The sequence below is a fragment of the Macrobrachium rosenbergii genome, chromosome 2 (genome assembly GCF_040412425.1).
Source record: "Macrobrachium rosenbergii isolate ZJJX-2024 chromosome 2, ASM4041242v1, whole genome shotgun sequence".
In the NCBI taxonomy this organism is placed as follows: Eukaryota; Metazoa; Arthropoda; class Malacostraca; order Decapoda; family Palaemonidae; genus Macrobrachium; species Macrobrachium rosenbergii.
Window position 1 is genome coordinate 92,563,987 of NC_089742.1, and position 17,117 is coordinate 92,581,103.

The 17,117-nt window shown below is 32.9% G+C and overlaps 1 protein-coding gene across 1 annotated transcript in view; it reads left to right on the forward strand.

Annotated features, from left to right (window-relative positions):
* Positions 1-17,117, forward strand: part of hiw (highwire) — a 1,788,684-nt gene that overhangs the window by 1,021,514 nt on the left and 750,053 nt on the right. The window contains 2 exon segments of the mRNA XM_067112237.1: positions 15,605-15,689; positions 15,931-16,123. Coding sequence (XP_066968338.1) covers positions 15,605-15,689; positions 15,931-16,123 — 278 coding nt within the window.

Consider the following 17,117-nt stretch of genomic DNA (forward strand, 5'->3'; position numbering starts at 1 on the left):
TAAAAATTTCTACAAGCAGTAATATTACAGAACTGTTTTGAACAAATATTCACATACATAATCCTGGTAGTATAAAAGTTGCACTAAGACTTGTGAAGGAGCCAGCATAGTGACCAACATTGTAAATAAACCAGAACAATAAGAGGAAATATCTTGTTTGTTACATGTGTGTCTAGAGCTCAGTTGTTCAGTCTACATGGAGATACATAATACTTACATCCCTTGATAAAGAAGTGGTGATAATCTATACAGCATTCAATTTCACTCTTGTGACATATGTAAGGCTCATTTGCTTACAAATGCAAATTACTGAAATATGAAATGCTTTGAGATCTGGACCTCTATGAGAATGTATAGTACAAGCACATTACAAAGTATTGACAAAAGGCATATGGCAGTATTCAGCAAGCAGTATTTGCCAGGTGTTGTGGGTGCACAGAGACACTACCATTCAATGCACAGATTATGTACCATGGTGACAGTTTGTCATTTGGTTGAGAGCTGCCCTAGAACAAGAACGCTAGCCAGCACAAAGCTGTCTAAATTTAAAACGAATGAACAAGTTACTCAAGGATATTGTATAGGCAGTCAGTATCCTGGTAGCATGGTTACCAGAGATGTATGGGAATGTTAGGTGGCTCGGCTACATAACATTCCCATCTAAAGGAAATTTAAATTATTATTGTTCTGTCATTTGTAATGTTTGATATTTTAAAGAATTCTGGCATTGATTTTAGTTTTCTATAAAAGAAAACTATTGTGTCAGCTTTGTCTGCCTGTCCGCACTTTTTCTGTCCGCCTCAGATCTTAAAAACTACTGATGCTAGAGGGCTCCAATCATCAAACATACTAAATTGCGACCTCTAGTGTGAGTAGTTTTTATTTTATTTAAGGTTAAAGTTAACCATAATCATGCTCCTGGCAACAATATAGGATAGTCCACCACCGGCAAATGGTTAAAGTTTCATGGGCCACGGCTCATACAGCATTATACCGAGACCACTGAAAGATAGATCTATTTTTGCTGGACTTGATTATATGCTACAGCGGCTGTACAGAAAACTCTGTTGCACCGAAGAAACTTTGGTGCATTTTTTACTTGTTAATTTTTGTGTTTCAGCATACAGTATTTGTCCTGTCAGAAGATGGTTTTATTTTAGTACTCAAAATTTGTAGGCATATGTGTGCTGCACATATAGTGTTGAAAATCAAAACTTTTTATTACATTTTGTCTATCATAAATAAATTATAGAATGATGTTGAATATTAACCTACAAATGTTTGGGTAGGTGTATTGATACTTGCTTGATCTGTGAAAAGCAGGGTATCTTATGATATGCATTATGGTTTTTGTTATTTGTGTGCTATTCGGTTTTCATAATCAATAATGTATTCTTTACAGTCCTTATGCAAGTATATAGTTGATCATTACAGTACTGAATGGCCTCCCTGAATTGTCCATTTATCCTAAATTCTGAGCCTGTAAGTTTGAGGACTAAAGTATTCACTTCTTGAGAGAGAAATGTTTATACTCTTCATGGTGAGGTAAAACAATAAAGGAAAAATAATGTATTTCCATATATAATTAATATTAATGGCTCAGTAGCTGATACTGATAGTGAGTATATAGTGAAACTGAAGTGTAACATTAACAAAATTTTGTATAGTTAAAAAAGAAATAAACTAATAAAACTTCAGTAAGTCCTTTCAAATAAAACTAAAGGAAAACATCTTCAGATGACAAGTCAGTACAGTAGATCCTTTTAAACATAATTAAAGAACAACAACAGTCAAAGATGTTTATTTCACATATTCAACAAATTGTCGCTGTAAAAATATGTTAAAGCCAGTTTCAGTAATGTATGGTATACATATCATCATGTATGCTATACACATCCAGATTTTTAGCATACCCCCAAAAGCAGAGATAACCCTGTTCAATTCTCTAGGCATTGACGTCACAAGGATCTAACATCATCCTTACTATTCCTTCTATGCCTATGTAACTCTCAGTAAACCATTCAGTTGTAGAAACAACATTCTCAATTTCCTTATGTAACAATTGAATTCTCCTTCATATTATGTAAAAAAAATATTTTATTTCCATTTTCATTTTTATAATGAAAAGAAAATTGACTAAGTTATTGTGCATGTGGCATTGCAGGAGTGCCAACCAAACCTCATACAGTACTTTGATGTTGCGTTGGCTATAAACCAGGTGATGAACTGGATTTCAGTTTAAGTAAGCAAGTTATAATTTATATATTTTTGATAATTATATCTTATTTACTAATGTAAAGTACCATTCTTTCTTTTAACAGCAAGATCTTTAAACAGATGATAATCTGATAACATTAGATATGCAAAACTACCCTTTTTTTGGTGTGTAAAGTAATATTATTTTTAACATAAAGCTCTTTAAACAGATGATAATCTGAAACACGTTTGGTAGGACCGTTTATATCTAAACATAATATTTCATTATGATTTGGACGAAATACTTAAAAACAAGCATAAAACAAGTAAAAAATGCGTTGAAGTTTTTGGTGCAATAGAGTTTTTTGTATATCGTATAGAACAGAATCCACCGCTCTTTGCAGCTAAGCCCTGCCCAGTGCTTACGTCACGACCATCCCGTGAAGCTGATTGGTTGGCAGTGGTTTCAAAAAGTTGGTTGGTTAATCTGTGGTTCTTTTCATCTTCGTTAATTTTGCAAATGGTTGTTTTACCGAACTAAAATATTTTCTGCTGATTATCAAAAGGAAATGTTATATTATCCCCTGAAATAAAATCCTAATACGCATCTCCCTAAAAATGATAAAAAAATAAGAAAATATGAATGAAGTCATGTGTGTTCCGCGATGCTGCAATGTTGTTTTTCGTAAATGAGGTTCACCTGAATACGGAGGTGACGCAGGGAATGTCTTGCATTCAAGTCGGTGCACCTGAATTACAGGAATAATAATTACTGTCTGATAGTCAAGCATTTACCATTCTAAACTTAAACACAAAGACTTTCTCAGAGCTATGCAGATTGGTGTTTCATATTGATTTTAGGAAATTTTACTTCATTTTAATAGTCGTAAAATTGATTTCATTGCAATCGTTTACACATTCGATGGGATGACAAGCAGGGACTGCACTCTACTCAACCAGAATATGCCGATGTTTAACTAAAAGTTACAGTATGATAGGGTTTACGAGTCTTATTGGATATAATTTGCTGAGAATTTCCTTAAGGACATTATGTTCTTTCGAAATAACAGGATCATAAAAAATTACAGACATGATGTCCTATGTCTGTTTGTTGGTTTAAGCAGCTTATGAGATTTGGATTATAGGCCTATCCGTATCTTATGTTCAGCCGTTTTATTGTGGTTAATCTTGCTTTTGTTGTTGTTGTTATGGTGCTTGTAGTATCTTCAAAAAATTGCCATATGGTAACCTAACATTGCAGAATAAACATAGACCTACTATTCATAGAATACTAGTGTAAAGAATTATGTGCCTACTATTGTTAATTGAAATTTAGTCATTTGTTTTAGTTTAATTAAAAGTAATCTTTAGAAAATCTCCCAGTCACAGAGAGAGAGAGAGAGAGAGAGAGAGAGAGAGAGAGAGAGAGAGAGAGAGAGAGAGAGAGAGAGAGAGAGAGAGAGAGAGAGAGAGAGAGAGAGAGAGAGAGAGAGAGAGAGAGAATATTTATTGACTTATGTATCCTTTGCTCAACAGGGTAATCTAGAAGAATCATGGGCTACTCGCAGACTGGTTTGGATCATCTCATACATAACTTTTTCAGCTATCATTTATTTTTTTCTTATTTTGTTAAGTATCTTATGTACTTTCCTGCCATAACCTTCATTTTCATAGAAATGCCACAGCAGCCTTATATTTATTCATTACAGTAATATAATTTGTTATCGCTTTTGTAAATATATTTTCAATATAATTCATTGCGAGAAGTTTGATAGTTGTGAGTAAAGCTGAGACAGCCTTTTGATTGGTCATGTGTGCCATTGGCTACATACCCACAAATTTTACTTTTATTCTCTGTAGTATAAGTGACTTTACATTTACTATGGATATCAACGCAAGTACACATGTATGTGTATATGCACATGCTTATATGTGTACATTTCACTGTGTGCTATACATTATATATTGTAGGGTTGGAGGTACTGTATTAATTAAAGGCTACTCTATTTCCAACAGATATGGGTGGAAAACTATTTACAATGAGAAATTGATGCGTAGGCCCGTGCCCTGTCATTGTCTCAAAATAGAAGAATTTTATATGGGGGCGTAATATTACAATGATATTAAGATTTGACATGCAGGATTATGATGAATCAGTACCCTAATATTGGAACTGGCTGCATAAGTCTATGCTTCACTTCAGTTAATGTGGTCTATGGAATTACTTATGTAGGCCAAAACCAGTTTAAAAGAAAAATAAGCATGATGCTTGTGAATTTAAGCTGCACATGATCCAAGTAGAAAAAGATGCACCGACAGAATGATCCAAGATCTTTGTAATGATATTATATAACTTAATATATCTTTTATTGGAGATATTGGTTGCATACTTCACAGTTCCGGGAACTCAAATCTGTGGTGTCATTATTCATGCACGGAACTCAACATGACCAGATGGAGTCAAATCCATACTGACAGTCATTTGGACTGTTAACTAGTGTAACATCATTCCCCATTCGAGAGCTAGCCAATCATTGGCGTGCAGTGGGCGGGGCTTAGCTGCAAAGGGTCTTGGATTTTGCTTATAATCAAGGCCACCAAAAATAGATTTATCTTTTGGTGGTCTCGGTATAATGCTGTATGAGCCACTAACTTATACTACTAACTTATACCACGGCCAGTGGTGGCATGGCATATATCATTGCCAGGTGCATGATTATGACTAACTTTAACCTTAAATAAAATAAAAACTACTGAGGCTAGAGGACTGCAATTTGGTATGTTTGATGATTGGGGCTTGGATGATCAACATAGCAATTTGCAGCTGTATAGCCTCAGCAGTTTTTAAGATCTGAGGGTGGACAGAAAAAGTGCGGACAGAAAAAAGTTTGGACGGACAGACAAAGCCAACACATTTTTCTTTTTAGAAAACTAACAAGGAATTTTGTTTAACTTTTACTTTTTACTTTAGATTAGTTATAACTTTCAAATTATAAAAAAAATGTTCTCAAACTACTTAACCCTTAAACTCTGAGTGTCTATTTACAAAAGTGTCTCCCGTATACCGGCGCGGTTTGAGAGTTAGCGCCGAAGCGGAAAGAAAGTTTTTAAAAAAAAATCAGAGCATGCTTAGTTTTTAAGATTAAGAGTTCATTTCTGGCTCCTTTTTTTGTCATTGCCTGAAGTTTAGTATGCAACCATCAGAAATGAAAAAAAAATATCATTATCATATATAAATATTGGAATATATGACAGCGCAAAAAAAAAAATTTCATATATAATTGTATACAAATTGCGCTGTGAGCAAAACGGTTAAAGCTAATTAGTTATTTTTTTTGTTGTATTGTACACTAAATTGCGATGATTTTGGTACATAACAAATTGTAAAACGAGCAAAGCAACACAGAGAAAATATCACAAAATGATGCATGAATTCGTAATGTGTGGATGTAAAAAAAAGTTATTTTCAAAAATTCACCATAAATCGAAATATCGTGCTAGAGACTTCCCGTTTGTTGCAAAATGAAGGTAATTGATTGAATATTACTAGAATGTAAGAGATTTAGCTTACAATTGCATTTTTCGACCATTTCGGTCGAGTTAAAGTTGACCAAAGGTTGAATTTTTTCTATTTATCATGATTTATATGATAATATTTCTAAGCTGATAAAAGCTATAACCATGAGTTACTTTTGTTGTATTGTACATGAAATTGTGCACAATTTCATATATAAACCTTTATGTAACGGCCAATAGAGAATGGTACAAAAATTACGACAAAGTGACTAAAGAATTTCTGAGATGTTCGGCCGAGTTAGTGCGTGTGGAGGTAAGGAAAAAGTTTTTTCAAAAATTCACCATAAATCAAAATATTGTGCTAGAGACTTCTTGTTTGTTGCAAAATGAAGGTAAATGATTGAGTATTACTAGAATGTAAGAGTTTTAGCTTACAATTGCATTTTTCGACCATTTCGGTTGAGTCTAAGTTGACCGAAGGTTGAAATTTTGGCACTTATCGTAATTTATATGAAAATATTTCAAAGCTGATAAAAGCTACAACCATGAGTTATTTTTTGTTGAATTCTACATGAAATTGCACACATTTTCATATATAAAACTTAATGTAACGGCTAATAGAAAACGGTGCAAAAATTACGACAAAGTGACTAAAGAATTTCTGAGATTTTCAGCACAGTTAGCTGATGCTTTCTAGTGGGAGAAGAAAGAAATTCGCGCATGCACAGCTGGGTCACGCTTGTAAACAAAACAACAGCGTGATCTGTGAACTCCCAGCATCCCTCAAGGTGCATGATTTAAAATTTTTCGCAAACTAGGCCTATAAGTATTTTTCCGCGAATATTTAAAAAAACTTTTTGTAGTCAACATATTTTACATCCGCTCGGCACCCGACAGACAAATTTTGTCAACGTAAAATACGTCTAGTCGGCGTTAAAGGGTTAAAAGTATGGAATATAAAAAAAATAGGTTATGAATGATACTTGGTAATGTGATAGTACCGAGCCCTTTGTCATTGAGTATACATATGCATTGCTGTTATTTTCCTTTAATTTTTCTAAGGTTACTTTTAATGTCTGCAGACTGATTATAGAGTTATCTTGTAGCTGAATAGTTTTACTTCACCTTAGTACAGTATGTTCAAAGAAGCAAAGCATCAAAAATGTCCATTGAAATGTTTTTAACAAAAAAGAATTATTTTTACCTAAAGTAAAGTAATAGGTATGTTAAATTTGTTGTAAAATAACACTTCACAGATCTGCATTTTGCAAAGAACAGCACAACTTTTGCTTTGTTTTTGAGAGTGTAGCAGCTGCTTGTTCTGGGCCCACTGGGGCTTCAGAAGATTGACCAGATTAGTGCCATTGTTTGTGGAGTGATGGAATACAAATGATATAAAGTAGGAAGGCTTTTTATTCTGCCTTTCAGCATCTACCTGGAAGGTTAAAATTGCTATTCTTCCACAGAAAATATTTCAACAGTGGTGCAGCTTGACCAAGGCCCACCATTTACTCTCTTAAATCATGTACAGTAATGCTCAAATCAGATGTGATATGTTTCTTTTTATATCATCCAAAATGTCAGACAGTGTAACAGTTGCCAAGTAGTGCTAAAAGTTTTTTTATTTCCAGTGTCATAAATGTTGATAAGTTTGCAAATTCACAAATAACACTATTTTCCTTTTGGGTATATTAACCCTTAAACGCCGAGCCTCTATTTACAAAGGTGTCTGCCGTATGCCGGCGGCGTTCGGGAGTTAGTGCCGAAGCGGAAAAAAAGTTATTTTAAAAAAATCACAGCACGCTTAGTTTTTAAGATTAAGAGTTCATTTTTGGCTCCTTTTTTTGTCATTGCCTGAAGTTTAGTATGCAACCATCAGAAATGAAAAAAATATCATTATCTTATATAAATATTGGAATACATGACAGAGCAAAAAAAATTTCATATATAATTTTATACAAATCGCTCAGTGAGCAAAATGGTTAAAGCTAATGAGTTATTTTTTTTTGTTGTATTGTACACTAAATTGCAATGATTTTGGTATATAACAAATTGTAAAACGATCAAAGCAACACAGAGAAAAATTATCACAAAATGATGCATGAATTCGTAACACGCAGACATAAAAAATTTTTTTTTTCAAAAATTCACCATAAATTAAAATATTGTGCTAGAGACATCCTGTTTGTTGCAAAATGAAGGTAATTGATTGAATATTACTAGACTGTAAGTGTTTTAGCTTACAATTGCAGTTTTCGACCATTTCAGTCGAGTTAAAGTTGACAGAAGGTCGAATTTTTTCTATTTATCTTGATTTATACGAGTATGAAAATATTTCAAAACTGATAAAATCTACAACCAAGAGTTATTGTGCACATTTTTATGTATAACACTTTATGTAATGCCTAATAGAAAACGGTGCGAAAATTACGACAAGGTGACTAAAGAAATTCTGAGATTTTCAGCCAAGTTACCGTGCATGGAGGTAAGGAAAAAGTTTTTTCAAAAATTCACCATAAATCAAAATATTGTGATATGAGACTTCCTGTTTGTTGCAAAATGAAGGTAAATAATTGAATATTACTAGAATGTAAGAGTTTTAGCTTACAATTGCATTTTTCGACCATTTCGGTCGAGTCAAAGTTGACCTTAGGTTTAAATTTTGGCACTTATCGTGATTTATATGAAAATATTTCAAAACTGATAAAAGCTACAACCATGAGTTATTTTTTGTTGTATTCTACATGAAATTGTGCACATTTTCATGTATAACGTTTTATGTAAAGGCTAATAGAAAACTGTGCAAAAATTATGACAAAGTGACAAAAGAGTTTCTGAGATTTTCAGCAGAGTTAGGGCGGACGTAAGGAAAAAGTTTTTTCAAAAATTCACCATAAATCGAAATATTGTGCTAGAGACTTCCAATTTATTGCAAAATGAAGGTAAATGATTGAATATTACTAGAATGTAAGAGGTTTAACATACAATTGCATTTTTCAACCATTTCGGTTGAGTCAAAGTTGACTGAAGGTTGAAATTTTGGCACTTATCATGATTTATATGAAAATTTGTCAAATTTGATAAAAGCTACAACCATGAGTTATTTTTTGTTGTATTCTACATGAAATTGTGCACATTTTCATATATAAAACTTTATGTAACTGCTAATAGAAAACAGTGCAAAAATTACGACAAAGTGACTAAAGAATTTTTGAGATTTTCAGCAGAGTTAGGGTGGACATAAGGAAAAGCTTTTTCAAAAATTCACCATAAATCAAAATATTGTGCTAGAGCCTTCTCGTTTGTTGCAAAATGAAGGTAAATGATTGAATATTACTAGAATGTAAGATTTTTAGCTTACAATTGCATTTTTTGACCATTTTGGTAGAGTCAAAGTCGACTGAAGGTTGAAATTTTGGCACTTATCGTGATTTATATGAAAATATGTCAAAATTGATAAAAGCTACAACCATGAGTTATTTTTTGTTGTATTCTACATGAAATTGCACACATTTTCATGTATAAAACTTTATGTAAAGGCTAATAGAAAATGGTGCAAAAATTATGACAAAATGACTAAAGAAATTTGAGATTTTCAGCAGAGTTAGCTGATGCTTTCTTTTGGGATAGGAAAGAAATTCACGCATGTGCAGCTGGGTCACGCTTGTAAACAAAACAACAGCGTGATCCATGAACTCCAGCATCCCTCAAGGCGCGTGATTTAAAATTTTTAGCAAACGAGGCCTATAAGTATTTTTCCGCGAATATTTAAAAAAACTTTTTGTAGTAGACGTATTTTACGTCCACTTGGCACCCGACAGACAATTTTTGTCGATGTAAAATACGTCCAGCCGGCGTTTAAGGGTTAATTTCTTTTATGCATTGGTATAATTTGTAATCTATGTAACATGAATTTTTTTTTTTTTTTTTACATTGTTTAGCTAAAAGCAATCTTGTCAAAGCAAGCGTGATTAATTTGCTACATTAAGTGGTCTATGTAACTACCTCTACAATATATAACAGTAGACCTAATAAGCTTAATGGTTATAACAGAATTTTCAAAGTAGGAATATGAATTACAAAAAGTTTTCTTTGAATTTTGAAGTTTTAGGCTATGCTCAGTCTGCCTGTTTGTTGCGAAATGATTTATAGGCCTGACGAAAATAATTTAAGGTTTCTCAGATGTAATCTTGTTTACTAAAGGATTTACTTTTAGAGATTATGTGTTCTCTGAAGAATAAAAGATGATGGTTCTTTAAATTGTATCAAGAAGATGGCTATTAATCTAAATATTTATTAGTAATATTTCAAAGGATTATGTAAGGTTTTTTTATTCACTGATGAAGAATGTTATTTTCTTGGAAATTCTTCTGATTGCTTTTAACGTATAATTGATTCGTTCATAAGTTAACTTGAAGTGCAAGAATGTATAGATAACTTCATATGCATTCTGGCCAGAAATTGTTAATATAGAAGTGTGACTGCCAGGTGTAATGTACTTTTAGCAAGTAAAGAAAACTAACATGCCTAGGCCTAAGAACAAAGTCTTGTCACCAATGAAAGTGTAACTGCATAGGTGAATATTTGCTAATAAACCGTCATTTGAAGTGGTTGCGAAGTTAAGAAATATAGCACAACATTATGTTTCATGACAATCTGAATATTCCTATAATGAATATAAAATCAGTGTTTTCAAAATGGTTTCATTGTCTATTCATTGTAGAATTAAAATCAGTATTTTCAAAATGATTTCATTGTCTATTCATTGTAGACTTATGTTCTAGGTGGATGTGTCACACAGGCCCCGCCCACCCATTGATATCAGTGGATGTGTTTTAGCTACAGTAATACTTGTATATTTATTTATTTATATTTTTTCAGTGTCATGGGGTAAAAATGTATATTTATTTATTTATATTTTTTCAGTGTCTTGGGGTATAAATGTATATTTATTTATTTATATTTTTTCAGTGTCATGGGATAAAAATAATCAAGTAAGACTATTTCAGATTTTATGTTTCGTCACTGTTTTTCTGAAATTTAGTTATAAGCAATACCATATTTTTTACATGTGTTTTTGCATTCAAATAAGAAATACATATGAAGCATGTTAGGTTGCCAATTTGTGAATTTTGAATGAAATCGTATGCTGTCATGTATCATCAATTCTGAGCATGGCTGTACAAAAACAAAAATAATAATTCCAGTTGTACATTTGTTGCTTTGAGCAACTAAAAAATTATTCTAATTCTTTTGCTAGTTGGTTCAATCAGCTAATTCTGAGAACATAAACTTCATGTAAATGCATATGGCAGATGATCACTTTTTTATACGCATTATGATAATGATATACATATAACACAATAAAAATAAAGTATAAATGGACCCAGTAAGTAAAATATCAGTTTGATTCTCATTACCTTTATCTTACATACGACTGTATTAGCCTGTTTCATTTATGCAAATGGATACTGTAAGTGTAACGCCTAGCATAGGTCAGTAGTTCACACATACACATTTTGTATCATGTATGGTAATACAATATGGTAACAACTGATAAGAAAGTTGCTGTATAAAACTATATTAATGGTCATAAAACCATGTTAGGCTGTAAGTAAACACAGGTAGGCTACCTAACTCCCAGATTGTGTCTCATTTATGAGAAGGGAGAAAAATATGGGGGAAAAAAGATAGATAATTGCCCTTTGCTTAACGTTTTCAGCTTAGTGATGGTTGTTGTTTATAAGCACATTGAGAGTTTATGGTTATGTGGGATTGAGAAAATTAGGTAAGAAAGGGTATGGCATTTCCCTTGAACACCCTTAGATTTTTTTTTACTTACCCTTTTCCAAATTTCACCATTATCTGATGGGGCCCTTAGCTCTGTTAACCCAGAAAATTGAAGGATTATTGCATCATATATCTTTGGGGCCATGGCACCTTGTCTAGGTGTGTCAGGCAATGTCAAGTTTCTGATATTGGTGATCCACATAATGTGACCCCGAAAAATTTCATTCCCTACACGATTTCATCATATACATATTGTGTATCATGGGTTACATTTTTGATAGCCCAAATAACATTAGGCTAACATCTTTTTCTCTGTAATCCATCTTCTTGTTAAAAAATGAAAGTAAAAAATAAAATAGTCTGTACTAAACAAATTTCATTTTTGGTAGATTAAACCGTACTGACTATGTTTATAGGGCAAATTTTATTTTTGGTAGATTGTACTAGACTAGGCTTTCGAACAAGATTACCAAACTTATGGCCTATGTAACAATTCATAACCATCTCATATAATTAATAACCACTTGATATTGCATATGGACATAAACAAGTGAATAAAATAATGGTGATAAAAGCATAGTTGGCTATGCATAAACACATGTAGGCTACTTACCTACCAAATTGTCTCGTTTACGAGAGACAGAAAAAGAAGGGGTTGCATTTTTTTCATAGTGTATTAATGCTCTATATCTTGCTACAAATATTGGGGGAAAAGGCAGATAATTGCCTTTTGCATAAAGTCTGTAGTTTAAAGCATGATGGTTGTACTTTTTAAGCATACTGAGTGTCTATGGTTATGTGGTACTGATAAGGTAGGAGGAGTAAGGGTACAGAGTTGCCCTTGAACACATGTAGATATATTTTTATTTGCCCTTATCCGACAGGGCCTTGGCTCTATTAATCTGGATGATTGAGGGATTATTTGTACTGTATATTTAAAATATTTTCCTGACTCACATCAGGTTTGAACCCCATTCTCTCAACAAAAATATACCTCAAACTATGATCACAAAACATGCCAATATCGTTTTAAAGTCATCTTACAACATTATGTACTTGCCTACAACTGTTACTCTTAAGTAGCCCCATAATTCAGATGCTCATTTTCTTTTGCCTAACATAACTTTGCGCATCATCTACTGTACTGCGCATAATGTCCAGTAAGTTCTTGGTTAGTCCTCACTATCTCCCATAAATTTATTAAAAAATTCTTGTTCTCTCTCTCTCTCTCTCTTTCTTAATATACATATCCTTTAATGAAAAAGCAGCAAAATATCAGTAAAACGTTATTTCACTTACAGAATCCATTTATACTGTATTATTATGTTGATCTAATCACCAAAAAATATTTAAAATCTGAATTTCATACATAGGCAACTCAAAACCACCAGTAGCAAGTTCTCCGACAACAGAATCTCTCTCTCTCTCTCTCTCTCTCTCTCTCTCTCTCTCTCTCTCTCTCTCTCTCTCTCTATCTCTACTCTCACTGTACATATACCCTTTAATGAAATGTCAGTTACTGTACCATAAAAAAAACACGAAAATAAAGGCATACATACGTACGTGTTGCCATATTTTTTGCTTTGTGTGATTTATTGTACCGTACTTATTACAAATTTAGTTGACTATGGTCATCACACATATTATAACAGTACACAAGAGAATATTTCATCACTGTTGATGAGCCTATCGAACTGATAATGGGCCTGATTGGTTGACCTTCTTTATGAATCTTTACTGTGCCATAAGGCTGACAAGTCAAAATGCATTATTTTGAGTAAGAATTCGTATATCGAAAAGGCCAATCAACTGTTATCCGGTGAAGATACTTATGAGAAACTGTTCAGAGATCCAACCGATAAGGTTAATAAGCATTATAATAGTACTGTTAAATCCTTGTTAAAGTCCCACCATGAACTAGCCAAAAAATTCTCTGCTGTTAATGCCACTCTTCCTTATATGTATGGCACAGTAAAGATTCATAAAGAAGATCAACCAATCAGGCCCATTATATGTCAGTTCACTGTTCACAAAACATATCCCATTGATGATTTGATACAGTTTTAGTTTTTTATGTCAAGAAAAAAATAAATGATGATTTGCTATTCCTATTCCCCATCATGTTTTTATTAAGTTGATAAAGTTGTGTATCGTTGATAATACTTTTATGTTTAATGGTTCTTTTTATTGACAGATTTTTGGTTTGGCAATGGGAAGTTGTTTATCTGCAACCCTCTCAAATATATACATGGAATTTTATGAAATCAGATACTTACCAAATGTCATTACGTTCACTTTGACATGGTACAGATATGTCAACGACATAATATGCCGGTGGCCTTTGAATTGTGACCCCTACGAGTTTTTAGAAATTTTGAATGGCCTGGTTCCATCCATAAAGTTCAAGTTGGAAGCAGAACAAAATAAAATCCTACCATTTCTTTACACAGTCGTTATGAGAACCGACAACGGATTAAAATTTAAACTATACCGAAAACCAACAGCAGTGAATGCTTTCATTCACAACTTTTCCAGCCATCACCCCAAGATAAAACGATCAGACTTCTCAGAGATGTTTTTAAGAGCATACAGAATTTGTGATCCTGAATTTTTAGCAGAGGAAATTCAGAACATCTATGCAATTGAGGAAGAATTATGTTATCCTTCGAATTTTGTCGATGGTTGCCTCCAAAGTGCCAAAAAAACATTTTATAGTCATGAATGGTCAAGTAATTATGACATTTTAAAAATATTTTAGTTTTGCCATACCGGTGTGAATTTTTATCGATTGTACATAGCCTGAAATGTCTGAAAATAAATGTTTTAGTAATACTTTGTCTATCAAGAATTTGTTGTTTTGTAACAAACCAGAAATGCTAGCAGGAGGGGTGTACAAAATTGATTGCTCAACTTGTAATTTACCTTATATTAGACAATCTGGTAAGGAACTAAGTAAGAGTCACACAGCATAAATATAATGTAAGGGTTGCAACCAGGTCAAGCGCCATTTTTTGTCACGTAAGAGACTTTGAACACCCAATAGATTGGAATTCAGCTACAGTTGTTTTTAAGAGTTCCTCGTTGCATGACAGATTGTTGGTTGAAGGATGCCTCATTAGTTCTTTTAGCAATATGAAATTGAGCGAAGGTCTTTTTAAGATGGACGAATTGTTAAAAAGCTTTGTTCGTAAGGATGCAAGAGTAAAACAAGCTGTTAGATTTTTTTACAAACAGTTAGTTTTGTACTGGTATTTGTAGTAATTACATATTTGTACTGGTATTTGTAGTAATTACATATTTCCACTAAGTATGTTTTTGTTTTTGAAGAATGTTGTTTACATACTTAAATAGCTGTTTGACATATTTTATTGTTATCTGTGACCCATATTGCTTTCTTGTATATGTTATTCTCTTAACTCTGCTCAGTACCCTGAAGATGACTTTGGAATAAAAGTTGAAAGTCTTGGTACCAATTCCTTTCATTTTCACGTGAGGACTTATTATATACTGTATATATATGTATACTGTATATATATATATATATATATATATATATATATATATATATATATATATATATATATATATATATATATATATATATATATATATATATATATATATATATATATATATACACACACATATATAGGCAGTCCTCGTTTATTAGCGGGGGTTCCATTCTCGGGGTGTAATGATAACCGAAAATCACCACTAAACGAAAATCTGTGATTTCTGGCGCTTTTTCGGCAATTTTCGGGCTTATCCGCGCCGAAAAATGCCGATTTTCGGTCATCAGTGCCTCTGTTAGGTATGTATTGGCGCCAATACCCAATTATTGGTGCCGATAAGTGGAAATTGGCAGTTTTCGTCACTAGACAAGCCCCATAAAACCGGATCACCATTAACTGAGCCCACTGTTATCTGGGGACTGCCTGTATACATACACACACACACACATTATATACATATATATATATATATATATATATATATATATATATATATATATATATATATATATATATATATAATGATTGTCTAGCATGATTGTCTAGTGTTTTAAAAAGTGTCAAATAGGTATTTTGTGTTATTTTTGCAGAGTATCTTTTCCAAGTAACATTCAGTGGATGACCTTAGAATTCGATCCGCAATGTGGTACTGCTCAGCCTGAAGATTCATTGCAGGTCAGTTATTGTGCATAGATAAAACACTAAGTTTAGTGTATGTATTTTTGTTTGAATAGTTGTGAAATATGAAGATCCCATTTTTGTATGCATCAGGTATTCATATTTTTCATGTGAAGTTGATTAGGTAGTTGATGATGCTCAGTGACTATTCTACAATGTTTTTATTATGGTGTTGTATTGTTTTAAAGATATTTTGCCCAATTTCAAGAAAGTCTCAGTGTAATGAAAATCATTGCAGGTATATGTGCCTTGTTTGGCCAGTATGGATGGCAGTAGTCCAGCTTTTGGTGTGTTTTATGGAGCCTATGAGAACCAGGACAAGAATCCCCAGGTGACTCTTGGTCAGGATGGAGCACCTCCTCCATACTGGGCAGTTCTCAACAAGTTTTCTGGGTCACAAAATTGGCCACATCAAACTGTCATTTTGCCAGGTAATATATTTCTGTATATATAAGACCCCTCCTCTAAAAATGCTTATAACTACATTATTTTAATAGTTCAGACACCAAATATACCTTAAACTATCATCCTAAAACACTTTAATATAATAGGGAGGGTTTATAACGAGGTCCCTCCTCTAAGGGGGGGGGGGAAGAAAACCTGTTTATTGGTACCAGCCAAAGCTTAAAAACCTGTTTCTCTCCACATACTAAGTCTCTCTCTCTCTCTCTCTCTCTCTCTCTCTCTCTGAGTTATTATCTTCTCTCTCTTACTATTATTATTATTTAACTTGTTATTATTATTATTATTATTATTATTATTATTATTATTATTATTATTATTATCATTATTATTATTATTGTTATTATTATTATATTAATATTTGAAAATTAGTACAGGCAGTCCCTGGTTATCGGCGATCCGATTTTACAGTGCTTGTCTAGCGAGGCGATAACTGAATTTTCGACAGTGATTCCTGGTTGTTGGTGTCGATCACAGGTTATCGGCGCTGGTCCATGATTGTCGGCAACCAGGGACCGGCACCGATAACCGGATACCGGCAGTGCTGGTCCCCGGTCATTGGCGCTGATAACCGGATACTGGCGCCGATAACCGAGGATCAGTGCCATTATTGCCAATTTTTGGTTATCATCATGCTGTCGGGAATGGAACCCCGCCAATAACCGGGGACTGCCTGTACTTATTGTTTATCTGTATTATTAAAGGTACAGTATTATTATTATTAAATTTATTATTTAACCTTTTAATCTTAATATTTGAAAATTAGTAAATCTTTTTTTATCAAAAATGTATTTAGTCACAAAAATATCCTGAAAATACAGTAATTAGTAAATATTGCTCTACAGAAATATCCTCAAATTACCAAATTATCCACGATATTTTGAAAAATATGTTCCACAGAAAAATCTGTGAATAACTGAAGCTGCAAATACTGAGCCACGAATAAAGAAGATTCCACTATAT